The 27,959-nt window shown below is 49.3% G+C and overlaps 1 protein-coding gene across 2 annotated transcripts in view; it reads left to right on the top strand.

Moving 5' to 3' along the window:
* The window catches only part of ANKH (ANKH inorganic pyrophosphate transport regulator), a 137,548-nt gene that overhangs the window by 102,476 nt on the left and 7,113 nt on the right, over window positions 1-27,959 (top strand). For both annotated transcript variants that reach the window (XM_069492743.1, XM_069492744.1), the window contains exons 6-8: window positions 362-496; window positions 2,675-2,767; window positions 6,095-6,190. In XM_069492743.1, coding sequence (XP_069348844.1) covers window positions 362-496; window positions 2,675-2,767; window positions 6,095-6,190 — 324 coding nt within the window. The remainder of the gene's footprint in view (window positions 1-361; window positions 497-2,674; window positions 2,768-6,094; window positions 6,191-27,959) is intronic.

Here is a 27,959-nt window from a genome sequence, read left to right as displayed (position 1 = left end):
TAGCCAGTCAGTTTGATGACATAAACAGACTAATTTCGAACCTGTTTCTCAGGACATGGGGTTGAATTCTACCTTGGTTAGAGGTTCCCTGCAGGGAAAATAGCAGTTGGGATCTATTAAGCTTCGATGGGTGTTTTGATTTCACAGTCGCTTGCCAACTGTCTGAGTTAATTTCTAATACGATGGAACATTTTATTTTAATTCAACTTGGCTCGTCTACAGAGAATTTTCCTTATATTACTTACAAGTGTAGTGAATTGCCTCTCGATTGGCGTAAAAAGGAAAAGCTTTGATTCTCAATCATTTTTTCCTATTCTGCTTCTAGAGTTTAGTAAACTTTTTTCTCCATTTCTTAATGCAGGGAGATGCAACCATAAGAAAGATGCTGAGTTTCTGGTGGCCTTTGGCTCTAATTTTGGCTACGCAGAGAATCAGTAGGCCTATCGTCAACCTCTTTGTCTCCCGGGACCTCGGTGGCAGTTCGGCGGCTACGGAGGTAGGGCACTTTTGGGGCATGCGGGCACCTGTAATCACCTTGCAGGGTGGAGGGGGTAAAATGTATTTCCAGGTCATCTTGAGAGCTCAGGTCATGCCGTGAGATTCAGTTACATGACACAGTCACGCTAGGAAGCCACGAAGATCTCATTCAGTAACTTATAATGATGTCATTTTACATTTTTATGATTATGGAAGAAAACATCTAATTCATACTCGTTTGCCATATGGGGAACCGAGACACAGAAACACAGAACTGGCTGGAAGCTGGCGAGTGTCAGTGTCCCAGCCTCTGACTCCCACTCAGTTTTCCATTTCCCCGTGGCGTCAGCACGTGGCTCCTCGCTGCAGCTGCAGAGGACGATGGAACGTGCCAGGCGGCAGCAGAGGTGGGAGCACCCAGAGGTGCGGGGCCGCGGCCTCCGACTTGACCTGGCCCACCCTCACCTGCCCCGCGCCCTCCCGCTCGAGCCACCCCACGCGTGGTGACTTCCCTGCTCCCTCCCGGCCCCCCATACCCGCTTGGATCTCCTCCACTGACTTGCTCACAACTCGAGAACTGTATCTGGAAACTGGCAGCGACTCCAAAGAAAGACTTGACTCATTTTTTCCCTCTCAAGTTGGGTTTGAACAAACAGAATGACTTCACTTGTCTCCTCCTCCACTGCCCTCTGGAGAACTCATCGTGTCTCTGGAACCGCCGGTCCTAGGGAAGGCTAAAGGCTGCTCATTAGGGCTCCTGCTTAGGCGTTGCTTTTGCAAGGCGCAGCCTGGAGCCCTTAGTTGCGCTGTCAGCAGGTCCCCAGCCTGGAGCAGCCGCCAGTTTCCATGTCCTGGGAAGCTGCTCATGTTGGCCTGGAAAGAGAAGCCCATAAATCAGAAGCAGAATACTTTCTCTTGCCTCACTGTGTTCCTGGATTTTGTTTTTTGAATCATGAATGTCACTTTGGGTGGCTACCATAGCAGCTTTTGTGCTTCAACACTTCAGTTCAAGGTTCCCGGTAAAAAGTATGGGACCCGCATCACCTGGGTGCTGGACTTCCATCTTCCCCTTTGAAAAGAACTCGACAAACTATGGGTTAGAGCCATTCCAGAATTGCCATCAGTGACAGATAGCACAGCCTATGGGGTACCCAGCTGACATTTATTGGTCATCTACTACGTGTCAGGCATTTATGTGCGTTTCCTTGACTCCCGACAACCCTGCGAGATGGGACTATTATTCCTGTCCCACTGGAGGAGCAGGAAGGGAGACCCCGGGAGGCTTCCTGCTACGCACAGCTGGGAAGCCACGAGGTGAAGGTTTGGATCTAGATCTGCCTGATTTCAGTGCTCTTTTTGTTCTGCCAAACCGTGCCACGCCACGCCACGCCACACCTGGGAACTGGCCTCACGCTCCTGACACACCTGTGCATCGCTGTTCTGCTAATTAGCATAGATGAAGCCCGTGCTGTACCTCTACCAGCTAGTTACGGTTGTTGCTGCCAGAACGTGGGTTCAGATGCCTCGTTTTGGTTTTCCTTCCTTTTCGTTCACATAAAAGAAGCAGCTCTCATTCTCACAGAAACCCCTGGATACCTTCCTGTATGAAATATTTACTGAATTTTCTTAAGTTAAAAATCGAGTTGGGCCATACTGATGGGGAAGACTGGGGGTGAGCTGGTTGACAGCAGAGTCCAACAGGAGCAATGCCAGCCACCCTAAAGGACAGAGTCGGCGCTTAGAGGTGGAGCAGAGACTCTCCGGAGAGCAGGGAGGGTCACAGTTCCATCTGGAGCATCAAGAAGAGGGCTAAGCCAGAAGGTTCAGATGGGCTCAATGACATGAGCAAAGATTCTGGAATCTGGTGCACCTGGGTGGAAATCTTGGCTTCCCAAACCTGGGATCTGAACCTGTTTCTTGCTGGATTTGTGTAAAACAAGACATACACACTGTCCTGGTCTCACGTGCACTCGGTTAGCTCACTCGCCCCCTTCCCAGGGACACCGTGTGGTACCTAAGAGCACAGCTAGTGGTCAGGCCTTACCCTCCACCCCCGCAGGCCGTCCCATAGCTGGCCGATGCTTGTCACCCAGGGTGGAGGAATCTGAGACCGCTCACTTTGTCACGTAACACACAGCAGCTCTGGGGGGACGTTCTGCTGATGCCCACGCTGACTCTGCTGACTCTTCTGTTGTAGGCAGTGGCAATTTTGACAGCCACGTACCCCGTGGGTCACATGCCATATGGCTGGTTGACGGAAATCCGTGCTGTCTATCCTGCTTTTGACAAGGTGAGAACCCGCGTGGTACAGTGTCTGAAGCACACTTGTTAAAATTAGGTTTGATAGACAGGGCTCTCTGATGATGGACACTTCCGTTGTTTCTCAGTCTTACCTCCCTTTACGAGGTTCGTGTGATGTTGGGGGTGTTGAAGGTAACCGTGGACTATTTTCCTTCAGAAAATAACGAGGGCACATTGAAGCTTACCTTGATGCTGATCTCGTGATGCTTTTCCACACCGATGTTCCTAGCGTCACTACAGGGTTAGTCCTAAAGAGAAATGATTTGTTTGCAACAGGGAAAATAGACCCCCCAAAATGTTATATATTGGATTTTGCTTCTGTGGTTCATTTCTTTAGTTAAACTAACACTTCACTGAACACATACCAGCTGGCTCAGGAACAGACAGTATCTGTGCCTGAGCTCACGGCACGCGGGTGTCCGCGGCTGCGCTGGGCTGCACGCTCGCCCGCGCCGTCCGTGCCTTGAGACTTGGGTCCAGCGTGGTTTTGATATGGCAGACTGATTCTGGCAGAAGGATTAGCAACTGTCTGTTGACAGCCGCTCTGTCGTCCCCAGCCGCTGAAGGCTCGTCACCCTCCTGACCTCTGGCCTGGTCGGGGCTATGCCTCTGTCATTCAGCAAATGTCTGTTTCATTATAGCTTTATTATTTAACCCCACAGGCTTGTACTCTGAAACATGGCTAGCGAAACATACCCCAAAATAGTATGTAATGTTTTTAAATGAAAAATAGGAAAGAAGCAAACAACCTGCCACTTGTACGCTTCCTAGCAGCCGTTTTGCCTCGAATTCCTGTAGAACTAGCTCAGAGCCAGGGCTTTCATCTTCCTGTCTTACCCCAACAAGCGCCCTGTGGAGGGAGGAGAGGAAACCCCTTGCCCTGCTTTCAACTGTGGGGGGCCTGCAGGGAGGGGGCAAGACCTGTGGTGTGGGGACCCAGGAGAGGCTTCCGACTCCCCCCAGCCCCACCTTGCACCCGGACCCGAGGGCATCCCCCCCAGCACCTCTGACGGAGCTGAGGTGGAGAGGGAGGAGGATCAAGCGTGGAGAGATCACCCACGCTCCGTGCAGTGCCTCCTCTGCTTCTGTGGTCCCCTGCGGAGTTTCCCCGTCGGCGCGTGTGCGTGCAAACACACACGCACCTGCTCTCACTTCCCCTTCACGCAGTCTTCCACACGGCCCAGATCCCCAGGCCACTGTCACCTTCCTCTTCTGTTCCGTCCCTGTGCTTCCCCCATGAAGAGTCACTCACCTCAGAATGCACTGGAGCCCCCCCACGTAACCCAACGGGAGACAGGCCCAGAACCCTTTACTGGGTGTGGAGCTTCCTCGGTAGACCATAGTTAGGACCCAGCACCTACTGGAGATACTTAGTTGCAACATCAGGAGGCAGAGCGTAGCCTACAAAATGCTTTTGATTCCTGCTTCCCAGGCCTTTGACGGTGGACTTCGGAAGGCGCGAGTCACTCGCTGGAGAGAGCTGACACTCTGTGTTTGAGTGGGTTTAATTCGGTCTATAGACAGAAATCATTGTTTTCATTTCAAGGAACACATGTATAGACGTAAATCCTAGAAAACCAACGTGGACGTAAGTCTTCTTGGTAAATTTCAATTCTAGCTCCTGGAGCATAAGATGATTATCTAATGAAACTTGATGAGAAGGACAGGTGCTGAAGTGTTAGAACCTCCCGGCTGCCAAAGTCTCATCTGAAATTGTTTTTGGCCACCTCGAAATAATAAAACTTAACAATACAGCACTGTATGGTTTCAGCAGGAGCATCCAAGAAAAACTTTGTTTTATTCATGATCACAGAGGTTAGAAGCTTTGAAAAAATGCCTTTAACAAGCATACCTCTAGCCAGAAATTCGAGTTGCTCAGACTCCTTTTAAGACCTCACCCATTGCTTCCAGGCACCCCAGCGAGCTACACCAAGCCGCTGTTCACCCGAATCTTAGACACCTCTGTGTGGACTTCAGAATGTGCTTCATTGACAATTGAGGTCCTTTGCCTCTTTGAGGATTTAAAATGTCTCACATGGCCTTTGAGAAGCTCTAGCTAAACCTGAACTGAGAGAGGTTTCCACTAGTGCAAATTCTCTTGAATGGTCAGTTATCTGTGAACGAGTATGTTTCTGAGCAGTGTGGGCAAACGAAACGAAACACCAGTGCCAGTCTGATGAAACGTGCTAGTTTGTTTTAACTGTCTCTGAGGAAATATTTGCTATTTTACAAATAGCAGTGGCCCTGAAGGAGCTGTTGCCATCACTGTGACTGTGTGTGTGTTCTGGTGGGATTCCCTAATTCTTCCAACGTGGGCCTCCTTCTCACCGGACCCACCAGGGCACTGCTCTTACAGAACCCCGGGCCTGAGTCGAGATGGAGATCTCCAACACTGGGATTTGTATTTTGCTACAGCATCCAGTTTGTTATTCAAAAGTGCAGATATGTATTGAGAGGCTAGAATTAAAGTACAATCATTCAGAGGCTGGTGCTTGTAGCTTCCACATGCTCTTGGAGCGACTTCTCTACTCAGAGATTGTGCTCAGAGCTTCAGGCCTGAAGAGATGGGCTTGACACACAGGGCTTTAGCTCAGGGTGCACACAGCCTCACCAGGCTTTGAACATGTGGCAGGGCACCTTGCCTGCCCTGAGAGAGCTCCAGGGTCATCAGGCATTACAGAAGGTGGGACCCAGAGTCAGCTTGGAGGGCAAAAGTCAGAGAGGCTTTAGGGAACAGATGGGCTGTGAGGATGATGGACCTCAAAGAGAGGGGTGTTTTTGAAAACCAGAAGATCCAACAGGAGAAGGGGGAACAAAAGCACAAGTGTGCTAGCGGAAGGGCAGGAGGCCCCATTTGGGATGTAGGTGGAGAACTAATGGCCAGAAAGTGAAGCCAGGTCAGACTGGGCAGGGCCTTGAATGCCTAGTGGAATTTATGTCCATTTGGTCGGGAGGAGAGGGACCCCGAGGTCACTGAGCAGGGCTGTGGCGTTTAGGGAGATGCCCGTGATGTGGCACAGACTCTGCTGGGGCAGAGAGCAGGCTTCAGAGCCAAGGCCCTGGAATGGGCAAGGCGGCGACTGAGTCAGGCAACCCTGCTGGGCGTTGAATCCAGAATTCGCTTTGGCCAATGTTCATGTGCAGGAACCTGACAGCTGTCAGAGACTCAACGTGGCAGCCGCCTTGCAAACTATCGCTTGAAACTTATACTGCAGATGCATCAAATCAAACAAAAACGGGATGCTCTAGAAGATTCGCGGGGGGTTAGCCAAGGATAAGCCGGACTCCAGTCACGACTGTCATTTTCTTTCCCCAGAATAACCCCAGCAATAAACTGGTGAGCACGAGCAACACGGTCACAGCAGCCCACATCAAGAAGTTCACCTTCGTCTGCATGGCCTTATCCCTGACGGTAAGGACAGCGTTGTCTGTCTGCCTGTCTGCCTGTCTCCGTTTGGGTTTTTGTAAAGGGGGAGATTACCATTTTAAAGGGCGAAATCTTGCATTCCACAATGTGCTATCCACCGGATTAACAACCTCTTCCATACATGTTCCTCTCCCGACGTGACCGATGATGGAAGGAGGCCATTGGATCCAGGAGTCAAGGATCTGCTTGGCATTTGTCAGAACTTCTTATCTGCTGGAGAAAGGCAGGCTTTGCCTTTCATTTGAATAATACTCTGGTCTTGCTGAATAATTTCCAGCTCATTTTTTTAAATATTCAGAGCCAACTTTAGAACCATCCCTGCCCCTTTTCTAAATGTAATCAGTGTTATTTCCGCTTCCCGGTAAAACTCCCTTGCAGTTACATTTCTGCTGATGTAGCCAACTAGTCCATCATTCAGCACTTACTTATTGAGCCCCTGCTGGATCCCAGGCCCCATGTAGCTGGACACCTCTGATGACACCACACCAGCAGCAGGGCCTGTTGGTGTCTCTGTGCACAACCTTAAATAAACAAAAAACATGGACGAGGCCAGGTGCCGTGGCTCACAACTGTAATCCCAGCACTTTGGGAGGCCGAGGTGGGAGGATCACTTGAGCCCAGGAGTTTGAGACCAGCCTGGGCAACATCAGGACACCCCATCTCTACAAGAAATACAAAAATTAGCCAGGCGTGGTGATACACGCCTGTAGTCCCAGCTACTCGAGAGGCTGAGGCAGGAGGATCTCTTGAGCCCAGGAGTTTGAGCTTGCAGTGAACTGTGGTGACACCACCGCACTCAAGCCTGGGCAACAGAGACCCTGGCTCAAACAAACAAACAAAAATCATGGAGGAAATATGTACATGCTTTATAATCCAGAGGCCATGGTATATAACTTAAGGTTGTCTAGAACTGTAGTCCCCAACCCCCGGGCCACAGACTGGAACTGGGCTGCACAGCAGGAGGTAAGCCGGGGGTGAGCAAGTGAAGCTTGATCTGTATTTACAGCCACCCCCATCACTCGCATCAGCACATAAGCTCCGCCTCCTGTCAGATCAGTGGTGGCATTAGATTCTCATAGGACCGAGGACCCTACTGTAAACTGCGAGTGCGAGGGATCTAGGTTTTACGCTCCTTATGAGAACCTAATGCCTGGTGATCTGAGGTGGAGCTGAGGCAGTGATGCTAACGCTGGGGAATGGCTGCAAATGCAGATTATCATTAACAGAGAGGTATGACTGCACAATTAATATAATGCGCTTGAATCATCCCGAAACCATACCCACCATCCTGGTCTGTGGAAAACTTGTCTTCCATGAAACCAGTCCCTGGTGCCAAAAAGGTTGAGGACTGGTGGTTTAGAACATTTATCAACAGTAGCAAAAACCCTAACATTTATAAACAATCATACATTGCAGACTGTGCCCTTTGGGTTAAAAAGATGGAGATAAGAAGAGGATAAAAAGAAATAAGGGTCTTTGGACTCAGTTCTATTGTCCCTGTTTGTTGTGGCAACACATTTCCTTCAAGTCCTGTAGAATGTTGCACTGACATACACAACACAGGTGCACTGCAGAAAGGTCTGGCTACGTGCAGTTGTCATCGTAAATAACTAATAAAGACCTATGGCCACAGTATTGGGTTGTGCTGATTACAGGGACGTAGGAACTGTGGTCCTTCTTATCATCTGCACAAGAACCGGTGGGCTTGATGAGCCCATCAGTGGTCCTTTCAAATCAAGCCCTGTGATTTGGAAAGCCTGTACCTTAATATTTTTGAAAGTCTATGGCTTAATATTTGATCCACTGATCCAACATCTGACTAGATCATCACGAGGGCAACAGAGACAAATAGCCCATCACAGAACACCTCTGACATCGCTGAGTCATGACCTTGTGTCCTCAGCTGCCCCTGTCACCGCCAACACAGCCCCTCCCACCAGGCTGTCCCTTGTAGAACATGGGGTGCATCTGAGACCTCTTCCAGTGCTGTCTCACTGCGGGAGAATTTCTGAATTTCTGCTTGAGTCGGCCGGTTCCTCGGCTGGCCCTGCTCCGTGCTGGCATTATTTCTCTCCAGGGTGTGTAAGTTTTTCCATAGTTCCCTAAAATATTAGCAAAACACAGAACAACTTTGAAACTGTTTAAAAGAACGTTTTAGGCAGAACAGAGAAGGTTTCTATTCCAGGAACAAACCTCAGCACTTAGAGACGGTTAAAGGACGGGAAGTCCAAAGCTGAGTTGATTCTGCTGCCTGGCTCTGTGACTTGGATGTCGTCTGCATCCAGAGCTAGGAGTGCTGGGTTGCTGCTGGCTCTGCCATCAGACTTGCCTCTCTCTCTTCCTCCACTGCATTTAAACGTCTTCCCACGGCTAGAGTTGAATCTGATGGGTTTAAAGATATTATCTCTTTTAGTTCACAGGCAATAATTTGTACCTTCTAAAAAATTATTCTGCAAAAAGTTTATTTTGAAATAATAATTACTTACAATCTGTGAAAATGCTTATATTTCCTAGATAGATATTTATTACTTATTCTAATCTTTGATCTAAAAGCCATCTGTACCTTGAAGTATCTCAGGGTAAATGTTCACCTTAGAGACTCAGAATCCTTTGTTGGAAAGGAATTTGGAGAAGAGCTAGTCAAAACCCATAGTTTTTCAGAAAAGGAAATGACTCAAACAGGAGAAGTGACTTGTCCAAATACCTAGTAATAGAACCCACTAGAGCCAAGCTTTCTGGGCTTGTTGTCCAGGGCCCTGTCCTCTGACCTGTGCTGTTCCCAGGGGACAGAAACAAATCCTGGTGCTTAGGCCTCCAGACCTGGACACTGGCTGCCATGCCTGAAACAGTGGTTTCTTCAATGTTAGAAATCATGGTGTTTGAGTTTGCAGCTTAGGCAGTGTCTTACATACAATATCCTTATAGTGATTCAATCAACTGATCCAGCATCTTGGCTAGAGGAAGTGTCGGTAAGGGACGCGTAGAGGCTGGGCACGGTGGCTCACACCTGCAACCTCGGTACTTTGGGAGGCTGAGGCAGGAGAATTGCTGGGAGCCAGGAATTTGAGACCAGCCTGGGCAATATAAAGACACACAGAAAAAAATGTAAAGGGAGATTTTTCCAAATTGAACATTAAACTGTCAGTATAACGTGCGCATGCCTTTTTATGGCACTTACATTCATTCGTGTACGTGTGTTGATGCTCTCAGGCTCTGAACTTCATAAGGCAGAGTCCGCGTCACCTTTTATCCCCAGGGCCTAGCATCTGCCTGACACCTAGAAGAGGCACAATAGCAGGTTAATAAACATAATAAACATATAAATCAACTAATTCCTAACTAGGAGACAAGGGTCAGGAAGGTACCATGGGCATTTACCTTTGGGGAGTGACAGTTCCCACATTCATGCTCAGTTTGTCCTATTTTTAAAGCTTTTAAGAGGTCTTAAACTTTCAATTCTATTTTCGCTTTTCTTTTTTTCTTTTTTTTTTGGGACAGAGTCTCACTCTGTTGCCCAGGCTAGAGTGAGTGCCGTGGCATCAGCCTAGCTCACAGCAACCTCAGACTCCTGGGCTCAAGCGATCCTCCTGTCTCAGCCTCCCGAGTAGCTGGGACTACAGGCATGTGCCACCATGCCCGGCTAATTTTTTCTATATATATTTTTAGCTGTCCATATAATTTCTTTCTATTTTTAGTAGAGATGGGGTCTCGCTCTTGCTCAGGCTGGTCTCGAACTCCTGAGCTCAAACGATCCGCCCACCTCGGCCTCCCAGAGTGCTAGGATTACAGGCGTGAGCCACCGCGCCCGGCCTATTTTCGCTTTTCAAATTTAAAAACTTCTTAATGTCAGGAAATTAACGTAGCGAGGTCATTGAACACTCAAGGGCAGTACACCTTGTGCTTCTTTCAGTGGATGGTTTTAGGTGGGAGGTATGAGCTTCATGATGATTCCGCAGCCTTCTGTGCATGGCCTCACGTGAGCTCTAGCACTTTCCTGCCCTCGGCTTCCTTGGGGAGGCTACCTCTTGTCCCTGGGTCTTTGAAAAGGGCCGAACGGACGGATCCCACAGACACTCAATGACTCAGTGATGCTAACTGCTTTTCAAGGGAAAACTTACCCTGTCCAGAACAAAAATTCACGCTTTCCATCGGAGTAGCTCTCTCTTCAGGCCGTGACATTTTGGGTTCGATATCCATCCGTCTTTGCCTATGAAAAATACAGCTGTGTCATTTTTGACAGCTAACAAGAGACTAATATCTCAGCATGCTACAGTGACGCGTGTTTATTTATTCCTTATTGTAGGTTTTCAATTTAAATTTAGTGTATCTACCCTACTCCAAAAGTTGGCTCTGCCCTCATACTCTTATCCAGAAGTTTTTTTTTGTTTGTTTGTTTTTTTATATCATTCAGTTTCAGGAAAAGCAGCAAATGTCTTCTGCCCAGTTGGGAGGAGGAGGTGAATTCTGAGGAGTGTATTTTCCATTCCGATCAGCATCTTGCTATCTGTCCTCAGAGTGGCTATTCTGCGTGCTCAGCGGGGGGGCTGGTGGATTCGGAGCCATGTGATGGAGTGGGGATGAGGAGAGGGGTATCTTTAGTCAATCCAAAAGATTAGCTTCAAAACGGTGCACCTGTCAGGTGAAAATGAATCCCTCAGTAGCAAGAAGGGAGAGACACAGTGCAAACCGAGGTTAGAAAGGCCACTGCACAGACAAGCTGCTGTTTGAAGCAAAGGAAAACAAACAGAGTTCACAAATATCTAGGATGTAAAGCCATTTGGAAGAACAGCTTCAAAGGTCTGCTTCCATGTGGAGATGTGCGGGGTATCGGCCACGTGGAGGAGACAACATCGCAAACCAGCAATGCAAGATGCAAACAGGTGGCCACTGGTGCTGGAGTCCGAGCCCCTGGCCACTTCGCCCTGAGCCTTCCCGGAGAGCCGCGGTCTCCGTCACTCATGTGCCTGACTGTAGAGCACAGTGATAATTAGAGGACCCTAGAAGGCTGTGTTTCTCTCGGTAGACAATCCAAGGACCACAGGCTGAGGAGGCAACGAGCTTACAAGAGTGGAGCAGGCACAGCAGTTCTCCTTTTGCTTGGAGGAGGCAGCTGGCAGCGCTAAAGTTACGGAAACCCAGCCTCCCTAAACTCCTTGGGGGTCTTTCATGGTTCCTTCCTGGACTCCATATTTAGGGGTAAATTAGAAACCACTAACCATGGTGGGCCGTGTATTTCCAACAGTCCTTTGGTGGGGAAGAAGTATCCCAAAAGGATAACGGATTTCCCTATTCCTGGATGCTGGGCCAATTCTGTGAAAGCCAAATCAGGCTGCTAAATTTACAAAATTTGCTGATTTACTTAGAACATGGGGTTTTCTTTTTTTGTATTGTTTTGTTTTTAACTCTTCCTGAAGTTCAGAGCAAATCCTATTAAATGGGGAAGTTTTAACAGCTTTGGATACTTTTAGTTGACTAGTTTCCATTTTGACTTCACAATGGCATTTTAAGAACATTTGGTGTTTCTCTTCTCAAGCTCCCTGCTGCTCTAGCTTTGGGGAGCTGGTGCCAAGAGAGGGGGCCCCTCTGCTTCGGGAGAGGTGGAGAAGAATCTGCACAGGCTTGGCTGCTGCTAAGGCCTCCCAATCCCTTTTGCACACAATGGAAATGGGCATCCATCCAGATGGATCTTGGCAAGCGGAGCCAGCAGGGCACTTTTGTGCAGTGAACAACCTACACAGCCATACCCAGCATCCCCTGGATGCCGAGCCCAGAGAAAATCAGATGAGGGGGAGAGCAAGAATCAGGGAAAGGAGAAAGACTGAATGTCAGAAAGATGGAGTAGCGGGAAGGTCAGGAGGAAAAGGAGAGGGGGAAAGACTATGGTCAGAAAAAGAGAGAGGGGGTTACAAGTCAGAGAAAGATGGAGCAGAATGGCAGAGGTTGGGGTACAGACTGATGGGGAGAATGAGAAGGCCCCAGAGACCCTGGAGCCCCCACAGCCCTCAAGGCCCTGCCAACCCTTCCAGAACAAATTGGTATACCCTTTACTTTTTTTTTGTTTGTTTGTTTGAGACAGAGTCTCGCTCTGTTGCCCGGGCTAGAGTGCTGTGGCGTCAGCCTAGCTCACAGCAACCTCAAACTCCTGGGCTCCAGTGATCCTCCTGCCTCAGCCTCCCAAGTAGCTGGGACTACAGGCATGCGCCACCATGCCCGGCTATTTTTTTCTATATATATTTTTAGTTATCCATATAATTTCTTTCTATTTTCAGGAGAGACTTTCTATTTTCAGGGATCTCGCTCTTGCTTAGGCTGGTCTCAAACCCTGAGCTCAAACAATCCGCCCGCCTCGGCTTCCCAGAGTGCTAGGATTACAGGCGTGAGCCACCGCGCCCGGCCTGCTATAACCTTTAGAAGAGTTTAAAAGAGACAAGTTCTTAAGAACTCAGTAAATTTGACAAATTGTCAATTGGCCAGATTGGTCACTCCACAGACTGATTTTTTGGCGAAGTGGCCTGCTCCAAGGAGGCAGACGTGGAGTGGGATTCTCACCAGCGTTGGCCCTGCACACCCACACTCAGATTATGCCGAGGTCGTGGGACAGTGCCAGGGACCCAGACTGCACCCGCTGGCCACCTGATGCCTGGCCTCCTTCGGCCTCAACAAGTGGGGGCTGCTCGGTGTGGTGTGTGTGGGTGCGTGTGTTGCTGTCGCTTAAGGCAGAGAGAGAGGAAGCCTGCCAGGGTGCCACACTGGCACAGTACGCCAGCCCGACCACGTGGCCTTGCTCAATAGAACCCAAGGGTATCTGAGGTCAGTGGCTGTTGGAGCTGGTTCTTTTTTAAAAAGTGAAAATAGGATCTTTCTGGATCTTGCTGAGCCTTGCTTTTTGCAGTCAGTGGTGGTAAAAGGGAGACTGTAAACCTGCACTCAACCCAGAACCTGCTGTTCTCATTGTTAGGAGCTGTTTTGTGTCTGCCAAAAGTTCTTATGTTAAAGTCCTAATCGCGGTCACTCAGAACGTGACCTTATCTGGAAATAGGGTTAAGGTGGGGTTCGGGGAGGTGCGTACGGTAGCCCTCTGAGCCAGTGTGCCTGGTGTTCTGAGCACACGGGGAGAACAGCATGTGAAGACTGGAGTCCTGCGGCCACAGCCAAGAAGGACCAGCAGCCAGGGCAGCCTGGCACCGCTCCTTCCCCAGCTCTGCCCACCTTGATTTCGGACTGCGGACCGTGAGAGATGCTTTTCTGTTCTCAGCCACCCAGTTTGTGGTCGTTTGTTTCAGGAGCCCTGGCAAACTGAGATACTATTGTTTCTGAAAGAAAAGCTGCTTCTTGTCATCCCTTAAGGCCACATGGATTGATTAACCAGACATTTAACTATTTAACTGACTTCCTTTTAGATTCTCTTTCCCTTTGGTTTCCACAAGACGTTAGGCTGGAGAACTAGTGCATGAGGGTTTTGAGGAAGATTTCTGCAGAGAAAGATTAGGATAGAAAGAAGAGGTTTATTTACTTTTCCCCGGTCTGGGAAGGACCAGCACGGAGGTGGAAAAGGAAAACCAGCCATTGAGGCTTTTTAAGGGGGTTGTAAATGGCAGGGCACGGTCGAGAAACTGCTGCATCCGCTGCTGTCTGTCTTGGCGGCAGGGAGATGACAAAGGCGGCGAGGATGTCAAAGTCCAAGAGTTGGCTGCCCTGCCTGTCCCTGTGGACCGGATTATCACAGGAGATGTGCCTCTGCCCTCAAGGTACGGTTGAGGCTGTAGCTTGTTCTCCTGCTGTTTTCTCGGGAACTCTGTAAAAGCAGATTCTCAAAAACAAATTTCAAGAGAAAGATGTCTATCTCTTTTCCATCTGTCTGTTCAGCTCTTTTCAGAAGTTGTGCAAAACAGAATTCCCTCGGGGTGCCTGTTAGCGTGAGAACTCAGTGGATGGATCTTTAACTGTGACTAGGAAATTGTGGGATTAGGTATTTTCCTGTTATTTTTGCAAGGCTGCCTCTTTCATCTCTTTTATGTTATTTCCAGATTCTCCGTGTGAGTAGAGAATTTGCTTAGGAATACTTCTCATGGGGTGCAGCACAGCCTGCATTTATGTGCTTAATTATATCTTTGCTGATGGTTTTTTTGGGAGGCTGATTATTGGCATCATAGCATCGGATGGAAGTACCAGTGTTAGACTTAGGTTACTTCTTATTTTTATTCTGCTTTTTGTTAATTGAATAATCAATCTAGTCTCAACTAGGCCCTTGCAGAATCCAGGGCTAATCTGTGCCACGACTAACACCGGAAAGCTCAAACACTTTCCCAATTTTCAGGAAAAGTAAGTTGCTAGTATTTTATTCAGTTGTATTTATCCCCCAAATTGCCTCAAAATCTTGATCCCTTCTACTGTTTGCCACCTGAACCTTATAAATGGTATCTGATTTGGCACAAAATTATAAAAATCACTTATTTTCAGTTTAATGTGTCAGCTCATACCCGTGTTCTGCCAAGAACACTTGTGGGCCCCCCTCCACCTGCGTGAATGTGAGAACCGCAGAGAAGATGCTGTTTGCACCCCGGGCCTGCGACCAGCACTCATCACCTGCCCCTCCGAGCACTGAGGGAGGGAGCCTGGGCCCCGCCAATGCCGGCACGTTCCAGGTGCTGCCCACCTGGTCCCCCCTCACAGACGCGGCTCCAGCTCTGCTCCTGCGGTTTTCACTGGTCTAAATAGCAGAGTTGTCGTAGGGAGATGTCAGTCATGCAGTCATGAACTGTTGTTCCACACAATGGCAAAGTAGCTCAGTAGGGCTCCGTTATTATTATTATTATTTTTTTTTGAGACAGAGTCTTGCTCTGTTGCCCGGGCTAGAGTGCCGTGGCGTCAGCCTAGCTCACAGCAACCTCAAACTCCTGGGCTCAAGGGATCCTCCTGCCTCAGCCTCCCGAGTAGCTGGGACTACAGGCATGTGCCACCACACCCAAATAATTTTTTTTCTATATGTATATTTTTAGTTGTCCAGATAATTTCTTTCTATTTTTAGTAGAGACGGTGTCTGGCTCTTGTCCAGGCTGGTCTCGAACTCCTGAGCTCAAACAATCCACCCGCCTCGGCCTCCCAGAGTGCTAGGATTACAGGCATAGGGCTTCATTAATAGACTTCCAGGAATAATATCTTATGACTCCCTGTGGCTTTCTTAAAAAATTGTTTTTATTAGTCTCAGCTTAAAGACAAAAAAACCCACAAAACCCCATCCGGGGAGCGTCTTTCCTCTTCCCCAGTGAGCACGTCAGGATGTGTAGGAACTGGACGTCGCTTCACAAGGTGCTTGGTCAGGACGCTCCCAACAAGAATTTGCCATAAACATCCAGGGGAACACAAGAATCTGGTGTTCGTGGCTTTTCAGCTTTCTGAGTTCAGCACCTGCTCAAAGGCTCTGAAGTCCCTCGGGCTCTGCCCATAGCACTTCCCGGTGGCCTGAAACTCCTGAGGGACGTTGCTGTGCTTGTCCACAGCAGGTGCCGAGCCCAGGAAAGCCCGTGCAGAATTTCTCGAAATATTTTTTTTGTAACTCATTTCAAAAGATCTCCAAAAATACCAAACAGAGGTAATTACATCCAGCAGTGTGTGAATGAGCACAGTGAGGACCTGATTAGAATGCTAAATGGCCATTTTGTGTTCTCCATGAAGTAAGATACCATTTGACCCAGGGACAAAAGGAAACAATCAAAACACGCTGCTCCCCCTGAACGAGTTCACCGGTGTCCCTCTCCCAGCCTGGGTGTCTCCAGCACCTGCAGGCAGCCCTTGAGTTGCTTTTAATATACGGCCTTTGCTCAGAAGGACGGTGCTCACTCCAGCTAACTCAGGAACGCCGCCCCCCACAAAGCCGCAGTGCTGGATGGAAAGAGGAATTAATATGTTTAGTCCTCTCACTGGACTTGTGATAGCCCTGTGGACACCAGCCACACGTTAGAAAATGCCAGGAAGGGCAGATTTTAAGTCGCACGTGGCCCTCGTAAGCACGTTTGCATCTTGGAGTCCCCAGACTGGAAAGACCTTCCCCGTGTACGTGGGAATCCTGTGTCCTCCGGGGCACACGTGGCGCTTCCTCAGGACGCCACCATCCCCTGTTCCTGTGACACACTCGCCGGCTCCTCCAGCCTCCCATTTCTCTTGTCTCCCCCCACGTCGCCGCGTCTCACGCAGATGTGGACGTGCCTGTTGCTCAGATCATTACAGCGAGTGTCACAGCCGGGGGTCCCCGAGGACAAAACGAGCGGCACACGGAGAATCAAAGTTTATTCACCAGCGGGCTCAGAGGGGTCTCACCACCAAATTCTGAGCCCCGTCTACCCGGTTTTTCCCACTTTTATTAAGTTGGGGTGGTCCGAGGGGTAGGGTCTCAGGTGGGTAAGGTAATAGGTTAGTTGATGGGCCAGGTGTTAGTGTTATGCTGATGCGAGTCTTCCGTGAGCGGTGGGGGTCTCAGGTGGCTTCAGCGCGGGTTTTTCTTATCAAGATCACCTAACGAGGCAGTAAGAGCAGGACACGTCCATGATTTTCATTAATGCAGCCTTAAGGCTACATCGGCTTTTAAAATTAGTCGCGTGGCTCTGTTATCAGGATAAACACGAGGCCCAGGGAGATCCAGTTGATTGAATGCTCCTGGCAGCCGAGGACCGGCGCCTTCTAGAGTCATCTGTGGGATATTTGCCCACGTGGAGGCTCGTGGCCTGCGAGTCTCTGTGCTTGCTGAGTCCCAGCTGCGGGTGTTTCGCCACGGCTGATGTGAATGAGCCGATGAGCCGAGCCTTGCCCATATTTAAAGTTATCACAAAGTGCGTTCCTCATTCTTGTCAGTGTCGGTCTTTGGTCTTCACAGCCTTCTCGACCCTGTCTGCTCACCCTTGCCAGCTTTAAGGGGACCCTCCTCGGCGGAGAGGGCAGGTAAGGAGGAGGGGCAGGAAGGTGCCCTCGGGCCCTGGCAGCTCTTTCCTTTTTCTTACTGGGGCATAGTTTTTTAAAGTTCTCTTTCTTGATCTGAGCACTTTTACTCATTCAGAGTATTTGGGCTTTCATCTTCCGGACCTTGTTCTTCTGTGGCTTAGGACGTGTCATTTTGGTACCACCGGCCCCAGGACTCCCCTCGTCCCGTCCCATTTGCTGCCCTGGCCCATGGCCGACTCGGAAATGACAAAGACCCTCGGAAAACAAACCTTTCGATACCCACCCAGCACCCTCCAGATTGTCATTCACCTCTGGCTGCTGCTCCCAGAGGTTGAAGGGGCCTTTCCTCTGCCCCCTGTCCCAGGCAGACAGGCGCCCCTTGCCCTGCGCTCCGCCAGGTCCTTGAGGCCGAGTGCACCAGGTGCGTCAGCACTGCAGGTGGGCCCCCTCCTCCCACGGGCTCTGGAGGCAGTGCCCAGAGGTGGCTCGGGCCTGGCAGCACCTGGGTGTGACAGCCTGAGGGTGCGTGGGCGGACGGAGGCTTGGAGGCGAGCTGGCCCGTCGACACCCCCTTCCACTCCCGGGACCACCCGACTTCAGGTGCCGTCCGTCTTCCTCGCCGGCCTCTTTTCTGGTTGTGTGGAGGGAATTTCTCTTCTGAGAGCTTTCCAGCCTCCTTTTAGACTCTGGTGCTATTAGATTGTATTTGGCTTGTTTCCACAAATTTTGAAATGTTTCCTTAATTTCTTTTTTTTTTTTTTTTTAAATGTCCCTGGTTCCTGTGAATCAAAGAGATCAAGGTCACTCTCCCCCCATAATGGCCATCGCCCCCAGGCCTGTCACCAGTGCCTCCAGGGAGGCTGCCAGCCTACTGGGATCGGGTTGGATCCTGCTGGAGACAGGTGTGGCGACTTAGTGGTCTGGAAGGTTCTCTCCTGACTTTCCGTTCCCGGGGCAATCCCAGCAGGGATTGCAACAGGCCGGCTGCCCCATGGGGCTGTGTCGCCTCGGGGAGGCGGTAGGTGCTATCTCAGAGCAGGGCGGCTCAGTCCCGATGAAGGTGCTCCACTCGTAAAACCTCTTAGTCCTGAAACTGCAGACTGCAGACGGCAGCAGCACCGAGCTCGGAGGGAGAGAAAGCAGAGAGCCGCAGCATCAGAGAGGGACGCTGGCTGAAAAATCTGCCCGTCAGGGGCTTTCTCTACAACACGGGGAGATAATCCCCTTCAGTGAGCTGCACCTAACCTTAAAATGCTTTCCGTGCTGCTCACCACTAGATAAGCCTTAGGGAAGCACCTTTCCCAAAGATATAAACAAGAATTCCAGCTCTGCCTCTGCCTCTCCCCTCCAGAGCCTGCCGCCATCTTTGAGAGGCAGCAAGGTTACAGACCATGGCAGGATTTATAGTGTCCCTAATGCCCGGCACAGCCCAGGCTTTGGCCACCTGCGCCTCTGAGGGTCTGAGCAGCTCCTTTAAGGCGCTGCTAGCAGATGAAGGGGAAGGGAAACACTCTGGCTGGAAGTTGGAGGTCTGGAGCCTGGTCTAGCACTGCCTCTTGAGTCTTCCATTTCCCCAGTTAGAAGCCTTTTTTCATGATGTAAGGGCCAGTTTGCACCTCACAATTCAGGATGGGCTCCACTCCAACTGCTACACGCTGTCCCTGTGCAGAGGAGAGGGCCCGGTGCTCTGGGAAGTTTTCCTTGCTCCTGTCTTGCTGCTTCTGGGCACAGCACACCGAGAATTCCTCATTCTCGGTTGCATCCTGTTATTCAAAGCTGCATCTCAGTCGAGGGCAGTAGTCCTGACTCCTTCCATTGTGTGCTAGAGAGCAGCAAAATCCCAGCTGATAAATATTACAGTCAAAACCGCTATCCAGCAGGACCTTGTCCACCTGTTTTCGAAGTCAAAAGTTTGGTTCGTAAGAATGACCCAGTCTCACCTTCCTGTTGCCAGCCTTCCCCGAAAGCCTCCGCTGTCACTCAGCCATGCTGGGCGGATCCCAAAGGCCTTATTCCAGCTGTGGTACCATGCTGACCCTTTGTCTGAACAAAGGCGGCCTGTTTGGGGCTTTGTTACTGCTGGGGCGCCCCGCCCCCGCACCAGGAGGTAGAGACTGCTGCCTCATTGTTCCCAGGCTCCAGTAGAACAAAATGACTCTCTTGTGCCTGGGGGATGGAAAGAGAACCGAAGGTAAAAGAAATGGAATTCAAAACTTTCTGCTTTGGTGCCCCTCGCTGTACCAGTGCACTGAGTGCCGGGCTGGACGGGTCAGCAGCTGAAGACATCCCGGAAATGGGGAGGAAGCTTCCGAGTCCCCACAGCCCAGATTGAAATCTTGCCCTCTCTACCCCTTCACCAGTGGGTGACCTGGAGCAAGTCACACAGTCCCTTTAGGCCTTGTGTCCTCATCAGAGGAGCAAAAATAAGGCAGCCATCCCGAGATCGTATGAGGATTAGATGAAATAATGTACGGGGTGCCCTTGGCATAGATGAGTGATTGGAAAGAGTTAGTTCCTGCCCCCTCCACCTGCTCCACCCTGCTCTCTGCACGCCCTGGGAGTCCAGCATTCAAGTTTGCCTGTCAGCTCACATTGTAGATTTGAGGGGGCGACTGGTTTGCTTGAGCGGACACAGGAGAGATTAAAACACAAGACTGGTCCCTAAAGCTCTATGTAAGCCCTAATAATAAAAATGCCAGGGCATGGCTGGGCGCGGTGGCTCACGCCTGTAATCCTAGCACTCTGGGAGGCTGAGGTGGGAGGATCGCTCAAGGTCAAGAGTTCGAGACCAGCCTGAGCAAGAGCGAGACCCCCATCTCTGCTAAAAATGGAAAGAAATTATCTGGCCAACTAAAAAAATATATATAAAAAAAAATTAGCCAGGCATGGTGGCACATGCCTGTAGTCCTAGCTACTCGGGAGGCTGAGGCAGTAGGATTGTTTAAGCCCAGGAGTCTGAGGTTGCTGTGAGCTAGGCTGATGCCACAGCACTCTAGCCCGGGCAACAGAGTGAGACTGTGTCTCAAAAAAAAAAAAAAAAAAAAAAAAAAAACCAGGGCAAATCCAGGTGTGTATTATTAAACAATTAGCAAATTGGCCGGGTGCAGTGGCTCCCGTCTGTAATCCTAGCACTCTGGGAGGCCGAGGCAGGAGGATCGCTTGAGGTCAGGAGTTTGAGACAAGACTGACCCCATCTCTACAAAAAATAGAAAAATTATCCAGGCATGGTGGCTTGCACTTGTAGTCTCAGCTACTCAGGAGGCTGAGGCAGAAGGATTGCTTGAGCCCAGGAGTTTGAGGTTGCTGTTAGCTAGGCTGACGCCACAGCACTCTAGCCCAGGTGACAGAGCAAGACTGTTTCAAAAAAAAAAAAAAAAAAAAAAAATAGCAAATGAACAAGCATGGTGTTGTAATAAGCAGGTTCCAATTTTAAAAAAAAATTTTTTTTTTTTAAATTGTGGTAAAATATACATAAAATGTACCATCCCAACCATTTTTAAGGGTGCAGTTAAACACATTCACACTGTGGTGCTCCTGTCGTCAGCCATCACTGAGTTGCAGAACTGAAACTCAGGCCCATTAAACAGTCGCTCCCCTGCTTCTTCCCTGCATCCCCCGACAAGTTCCACATTGACTGTTACTAGTCGAGGAAAAGGAAAGGTGAAACAGAAGCTGGAATGTGGAACTTTCTAAATATCCTTCAGATCAGGGGAGTGAGAATAGGAAAAAATTAAACCTGCAGATAAAAGGAACGGGCAGAGGTTTGACCACTGGAGCAGCCTCGTGGGCTTGATGCATGGCGCCCCCTGCTGTCTAAGGGTCTTGCAGCCAACACTGCGCCTTAGTAAGAATTTAGCCTTAGATCTAAAAGACACTGTGTATATTTGGCAATTTCATTAAACCTAAATGACAGCAGTGATGATTTCATTTTCATAATCTTGAAAAAATGATTATAAAGCTACATCTTAAAATGTTAATTTTACCATGAATATGCTGTAACAGTCGATGGTAGCATCAACTCTCTTATGGAAATATTCAAGATCGATGTATGATAATAATTATGGTTATCAACAAGCCAAACAGGATATCAGAGACTTTAAAAGCACTTTGTAATATGCTCTTCCAAGCTCCTTAGCTTAGAACACTAAGCTCTGTGTCTCTCAGTAATACATGCAGTTTCATCTATTGTAATTAGGTGTGGTTTGCTACACCTATTTCAGCCAACTAAAATTTTTGCTAGCCTGACCTTGTATAAAAAGTCTGCCACCTCCCCCCACTGTGTATGATCGTAATAGTCATTCTCCTTCCTCATGAGGGTGCCCGGCTCTGGCCTGCTGAGCAAGGCACCACGCAGAAGTGTCCCTTTCACACCCCATGTCTGCTTTAGGCATTTGCAACCTGGTAAAAATGGCCTATTTCTTTCCTTCTACATTGGGGATCACCCTGATTCTAAGAGTTGGTCCTGATGAAATGTTGTGTCATTCCATCTGGGATGTGGCGAGCTGTGGTCACATCAGACGGGCTCCTAGAGAGGTCCCCTCTAGCTCATGGGACAACTCACGAGTGGGCCTCCCAGAGGCAGCCACGCCTGCAGCCTCACTCACACGGCTCTGCCCTGGCCTCTCTTTAGGCTACACGTTGGTCCTTTGCTCATTCTGTTAGCTCTGTCTTTGAACACCTCCAAACTGAACCATTTCTCCCATCCCTGCTGGTTCAAGCCCTCATGGCCTCTTGCCTGGACTGGCACAGTAGCCCCGTAATGGGGTCCCTGGCTTCTGCCCTGGGCCCCCAGACAGCCCTGAGTGAGGCTGCCACAATGTAGTTCTGATCATGTCCCTCCTCCACCCACAACCTGCCGTGGCTCCCATTTCTCTCAGCAAGAAAGCCAGAGGCATGACGTGACCTGTGATGCGCTTCGGGAATGCCTTCCCCGCCCCACGTGTGTAGAGCCAATGCAATCTGATGCTAAGAGTCAGGGCCAAGTGCTGTTCCTTAGATCTGCGTCAGCTCTCTCTGAAAGTCCAGCAAGACAGGCACGCGTGTAACCTGAGTCCTGCCTTGTTTGGCCTCCCCACCCCCAAGTGCATCAGATCGGCGCGCATGAGGTGACATGGGACACGGTTTCCCAAGATGCTGGCTGTTAAAACAGAGCTGTCAGCCACCTTCTGAAAGCCACCCATCCCTCTGAGACAAGACTCCTCACATCCCTGTCTCAAGCACACATGAGGATTGACTTTATCTCATATGTGCTTGAAGACATACGGGGGTCTGTTTTATTTTAAAATGTTTTTCTGATAAAAAACACATATCCCTTTGTGGAAACCATAGAAAAGTACAATAACAGCTGATATTGATCGACCACGTGCAACGTGCCCCGCGCTGGTAGAGGTGTCATGTGCTCCCCAGCTCGGGTCCACACGCCGGTGCTGGTGGTCCGGTCAGCGGTGATGGGAGGAGCCGGCACCAGAATGTAAATCAGCTTGATCACTGTGATGTGTGGTTCAGCGGCTGTTGTCTGGGTGGCAAGACTTTCTTAGTGAAGGCAGCTGGGCCTTGATTTGCTTTATGGAGTCAGCCCCTCATCTCAGCGTGGACCCGTCCAAAGAGTTGGCAGACTGGCCCCGGTCCTCCCAGCAGCCCCATGAAAGGGACGCCATCCCCATTTCATAGAACGTGGCTGAGGCCGGGCGTGCTCCCGGGACCTGCCTAGACGCAAACTCCAAAGAAACGTGGGGCAGGAATTCCATCCGCCAGCCGGGCTTGGAGCCACCTCCTCGTGCTCTTTGTGTCCTTCGGGGCTAACCACTGGTGGGACTAAACCCAGGTAAACAAAAATGAGGTCCAGGGCCAATAAGTTTTACTCCAAACAGCTGCATGTATTTTACTTTTTCTGACTGCAGGGTGAAAGACTTTCTCGTTTACTACTAATTTCAGTTATTCGGGGTAATGGAGAAAGCTTTGTGAGTTCCTCAAAAGCACAGTCAATGGTTTATGGAAATTAAGTCAAAACCTAGAGCCCTTGGCAATGTTCCCTTGTAGAGCGGATTCTCCAAGGACACCCAGCAATGGCTGTCCCACTGTGGCTGGGTTTGTATATTTCCAGGTTCAAATGCTGATGGAGAGAACAGGAGTCTTTGAATCCCAATTTCAGATTCTTGGGAAAGCGACTCAGATGATCCCTGGAGCAGCTCAGGGACCACCCAGGGCTCCCTCTTCCACCAGGGAAGCAGGTCTTGGTTAAGATCTCCCTCCTGTGGCTCTAGTTACAGTTGACTCCGACGGCACTATCAGACACAGGGGTGCTATTTCTGTAAGGTTGGGGGCTTCCTTCATCACCTCTGCACTCTCTACACCTATTTGGGGACCTTAATGTGGGTAGTAACACTTTGTCAAGACATATACTGACTGGAACTGTGAGTTCAGGTTGGGGATACAAGAGTTGTGGCCCAATGGTGGTTAGCGTCTAAAGAGGCTCCTACGATTACAGAATTGAGGAAGCCTACCCAGCAATCATGAAGGCAGAATAAGAGACAGCAAGGGGATTACTCTCTGGTAGGGATGAAAATATCTTGGAATACACATAAGTATTTCAAAGTTCAAAGCAGACATTTCACAGTCAGTGTCTGGTCCTCAGGAAAAGAATCACAATCTGTCAAATAAGAGAAGGGGGGCCGGGCGCGGTGGCTCACGCCTGTAATCCTAGCACTCTGGGAGGCCGAGGTGGGTGGATCGCTCAAGGTCAGGAGTTTGAGACCAGCCTGAGCAAGAGCAAGACCCTCGTCTCTACTAAAAAAAAAAAAAAAAAAAGAAAAGAAATTATCTGGCCAACTAAAATATATATAGAAAAAATTAGCCGGGCATGGTGGCGCATGCCTGTAGTCCCAGCTACTCGGGAAGCTGAGGCAGTAGGATTGCTTAAGCCCAGGAGTTTGAGGTTGCTGTGAGGTAGGCTGACGCCACGGCACTCTAGCCTGGAGAACAGAGTGAGACTCTGTCTCAAAAAAAAAAAAAAAAAAAAAAAAACCCAAAACAGAAAGGGGTTATGGGTCTTCTCCCTTTTTTAATAACCTTTTAGTGCTCAGTTCCTGTATGCCCCTCACTGAAACCTTTCTTTACTGTGGAACATCTGTCACAACCAAGGAACCAACACTGGGACATGATCATGAACTAAACTCCACAGTTGGTTGAGATTTCACTGGTTTGTTTTCCGTGTCCTTTTTCCGTTCCAGGATCCCATCCAAAACACCCCATTACATTTAGTCATCATGTCTCCTTAGCCTCCTCTGCCCCGTGACAGTTTCTCAGACTTTCCTTGTTTCTGAGGCCTTGACAGTTGTGAGGAGCACCGGCCAGGTATCTGGCAGAATGTCCCTCAACGTGGGTTGGTTTGAGGTTTTTCTCATGGTTAGACGGGGCTTATGGATTTGGGGGAGGAAGGCCACAAAGATAAGGTGCTGTTCTCATTGTGTCTTATCAAGGGTAAGTACTGTCAACTGCTGGAGTTGACCTTGATCACCTGGCCAAGGTAACGTTTGCTAATTTATCCACCGTCAAGCTACTTGTCCTTCTGCATACTGTACTTTTTAGAAGGAAGTGACGGTCTGCCCACACATAGGGAGTTGGGGAGGCGTGTTCCACCTGCCTCAGAGGGTGGTGAATATCTGATGAATTATTTAGAATTCTGTGTAGATTTGTCCCTTCTCCCCCATTTGTTTACGTCACCATGGACTTGTGGATGTTTATTTTATACTTTGGGATGTGATTCGATACTGCATTATTTATGTTGCTCGGATTGTTTCAGCCTTGGCCGTTGGAAGCTCCTTCTGATGGGCTCCTGTCCCTCTGACGGGTCCCCATTGTTTTGGTTTTTGAGCAATTCCTTATTCCTGGCACTACGGATCCTCCAGGCTAATTGTCTTGCACAGTCTCTCTCTGCCTTGGTCGTAGAATGAGCCATTTCTCCAAGGAGCCCTGATTCCCCTCATTGGAGAATAGAAAAACCAAGGTCTGGGGACATGGTGGGTCGTTGTGTTTTGAAAGCTGCTATCTAATGAGATGATCTTGACGGCAAACTCTACAACCGAAAACCCAGCCCTGCATCTGCTCAGAGGAACAAATCACGTTCAGTGACAGGAGTTTATTAGGTTTGTGTTCTGGTTTGGAAAAGGCAATGCCATTAGGCTCTGCAAATATTTGAAGAACACAGCATGTCATGGCCAGCGGGGAGGGCATGTTCTGAGTCAAGGCTACTCTGGGTGAACTCGTTAGAATGACACTTTCCCTGAAACAGTCTTTGTCAGGGGAACTTCTAAGGCTTCTTTTTCTTTTTTGAAACGGGCTGGTTACACTTGGTCTGATATTATGCTAGGGCTCAGTACTTTGCTTAGGGGAAGCTGAGCCACAGATGGGCATTGTAGTGTTTAACAAACACCATGCCCACTTCTAAGTTACATGCATTCCTTTCTGGAGGGTGAGGCGGCATTTTCATACCGGAAGCATGGCAAAGGCTTCAAAGCCTTCAGAGAGAAAGAGAAGGGAGGTTTGCAGTGTTCCTTCCCTTTAGCTACTGATTGTCCAAGCTCCAGGCCAGACTGACAGCTCCAGGAACGATGCTCTCAGAAGACCCAATCTAGGTTCTGGGTGTATATGGTTGAAAACTCTGAAGAATCACTTGTGTGGCACAGACAGCAGATCAAGAACAGAGTGATTTGGTGTAGTGCCAAGTTAAATTATGCTGTGGAATTTTAGAAATGGAATATTGAGCCGCCATCCCAGGAAGCTCCCATTAGAGATCCAGCAAACCGGTGTGGTTGTGTCCAAGGAACGAGCACTGTGCTCACATGCAGTTAGCTGATGTTAATGTAAATGTCTCAAGTGATGTGGGCACACTCGCTATTGTTGTGTCCTCAAATTGGACTCCCTCCTCCGAAGGTTAATGGATCATCTCCTACAGGATAGTAAAATGCCTGTACGTGGAGCCTGGGGGAATTACCTGGCTTGTTAGCCACAGGGGGTCCCTGGCACCATCCTTCTCGTGACATGTAATTACAACCTCCTTTTTCCCTGGTTCTTTGTAACTTTAAAGCCTCTTTATAATGATTTTGCAAAGCCCAGAGAGTGCAACATTCCTTTGAGGCATTATCTCACATTCAGATCTTCCCTGTCTGGCTGCAAAATAAATAAAGCATGTTAATGATTCTCCTGGGAGCTTAAGCTTCTAGCAGCACGTGGCCCAGGTGTCACGCTCAGCACTCCAGCCGTGAGGGAAGCACAGGATGGCTCACCCACCTCTGGCACGGGTCCAGCCCAGACTCCGGACGGCTCTCCCTTATCTCAGTTCTTTACAGCTTTGCTGCTGTGGGAAATATTTGGGGCCTAATATAAAGCAAAGCTGGGATCAGGGATGATCCATCTCTTTGTCAGAATGGGATATAGACCAGGAAATGAGTTATGATCCAGCGCCGTGCTCGGTGTTGTTTTGGAGTCATAATATGAAATTGCTGCCCTCCCTGGGCTGCACCCGGGAGTGATGTCTCACCATCTCGGGCTGCCAGCTTTGCAGCGGGCAAACACGGCAGAGCCACTTGTCCAGGGCATTCAGGTAATAAAGTCCCTGAGCTCTGAGGTGCCAGATCTAAGGAAGTATTTTTCCCTTTGTCTGAAAGATGCGTTGTGAATACTGGCATCAGGCAATAGGGATTAAATGATAGTACCTCTGCCAGTACACTGAAAGTACTCAGGGATACAGCTCCATTGCATTTATAAAATGAAACATATTTATGATAGCTCTCTGGTGTATTTTTTGAAATATTTCAACATGACAGTAAATAGAGCCAGCCTAATTCCATGAAACTTAATTTACCCAAAGCCTAAAAGGATCTATGTTCTAAAAGTTCAGTGTTCTGTTTTTATATGACTGTCATTCATTTTATATAATATATTCAGTTTTATTTCAGAGAATCTCTTGCATTTCAAGAAAAGGAGAGAACTGTTTGATGGAACAGGCATGTTTTTAACATTATCTTCCAAAGTGATGTCATTACATTTTTTTTTAATTCAAGTTTTTAAAATCAGCACGAAGTGTGCAGTTCTACGAGGATGGTTAACAACAATGGCCATGCCCCAGCCCTCCTGCCTCCCCACCCTCGTCCCTCGCCTGCTCCCACAGGCACCCCCAGCCCTCTGACAGGTTGTCACAGCTGAGCCCTGGTTCCCCTCCTTTCTTAACATCTTCAGTTTTTTCCTGGACTTAATAATTGTCTTAATTGTAATTTTTCTTAGCTCGTGTATTCAAACCCCTCAGGTAGCTGGCGCCTCCTGGAGGCGCCCCCCGCCCCCACCCGTGCAGATGAGCTGCCCTGGAGGCCTATCGCAGCCTTCCTTGGGTCCCTTCCCCCCACCGCAGAGACCTGCCTTGCTCTTGCCTTGTGTCCCATCCCATGACTTTCCCTTTCTTCCCCGGTGACCCACTTGCTTGGGCAGAGCATACCCGCCCCCCACAATAGCTTCTGGAAAAAGTATGTACGGGAGGCAAACTTTTGGAAGGCCTTGAATATTGAAAATATTTCTTTTAAACACAACTTGATTGCCAGTTTGGTTTAGAGTCCTAGGACAGAAATCGTTTTCCCTCCCAACTTACTGTGCCACGTCTTCTAGCGGTCCCTGCTATTGAGACGCCGAAGGCCATCCGGAAGCTCCTAAGCTCTCTTCTCTGTCCCCAGTGGTGCTCGGTGACAGGCCCGGCAGGTCTTCTCCCACCCTCTGCGCTGCCTCCACCTGATGGGCCTTTCGGTCTTGAAACTGGGACCTGTCAGCTGAG

Source organism: Eulemur rufifrons, chromosome 17 (assembly GCF_041146395.1).
Source record: "Eulemur rufifrons isolate Redbay chromosome 17, OSU_ERuf_1, whole genome shotgun sequence".
NCBI classification, from domain to species: Eukaryota; Metazoa; Chordata; class Mammalia; order Primates; family Lemuridae; genus Eulemur; species Eulemur rufifrons.
The sequence above is the reverse complement of the archived record's forward strand: the minus strand, read 5'-3'. Positions and strand labels throughout refer to the sequence as shown.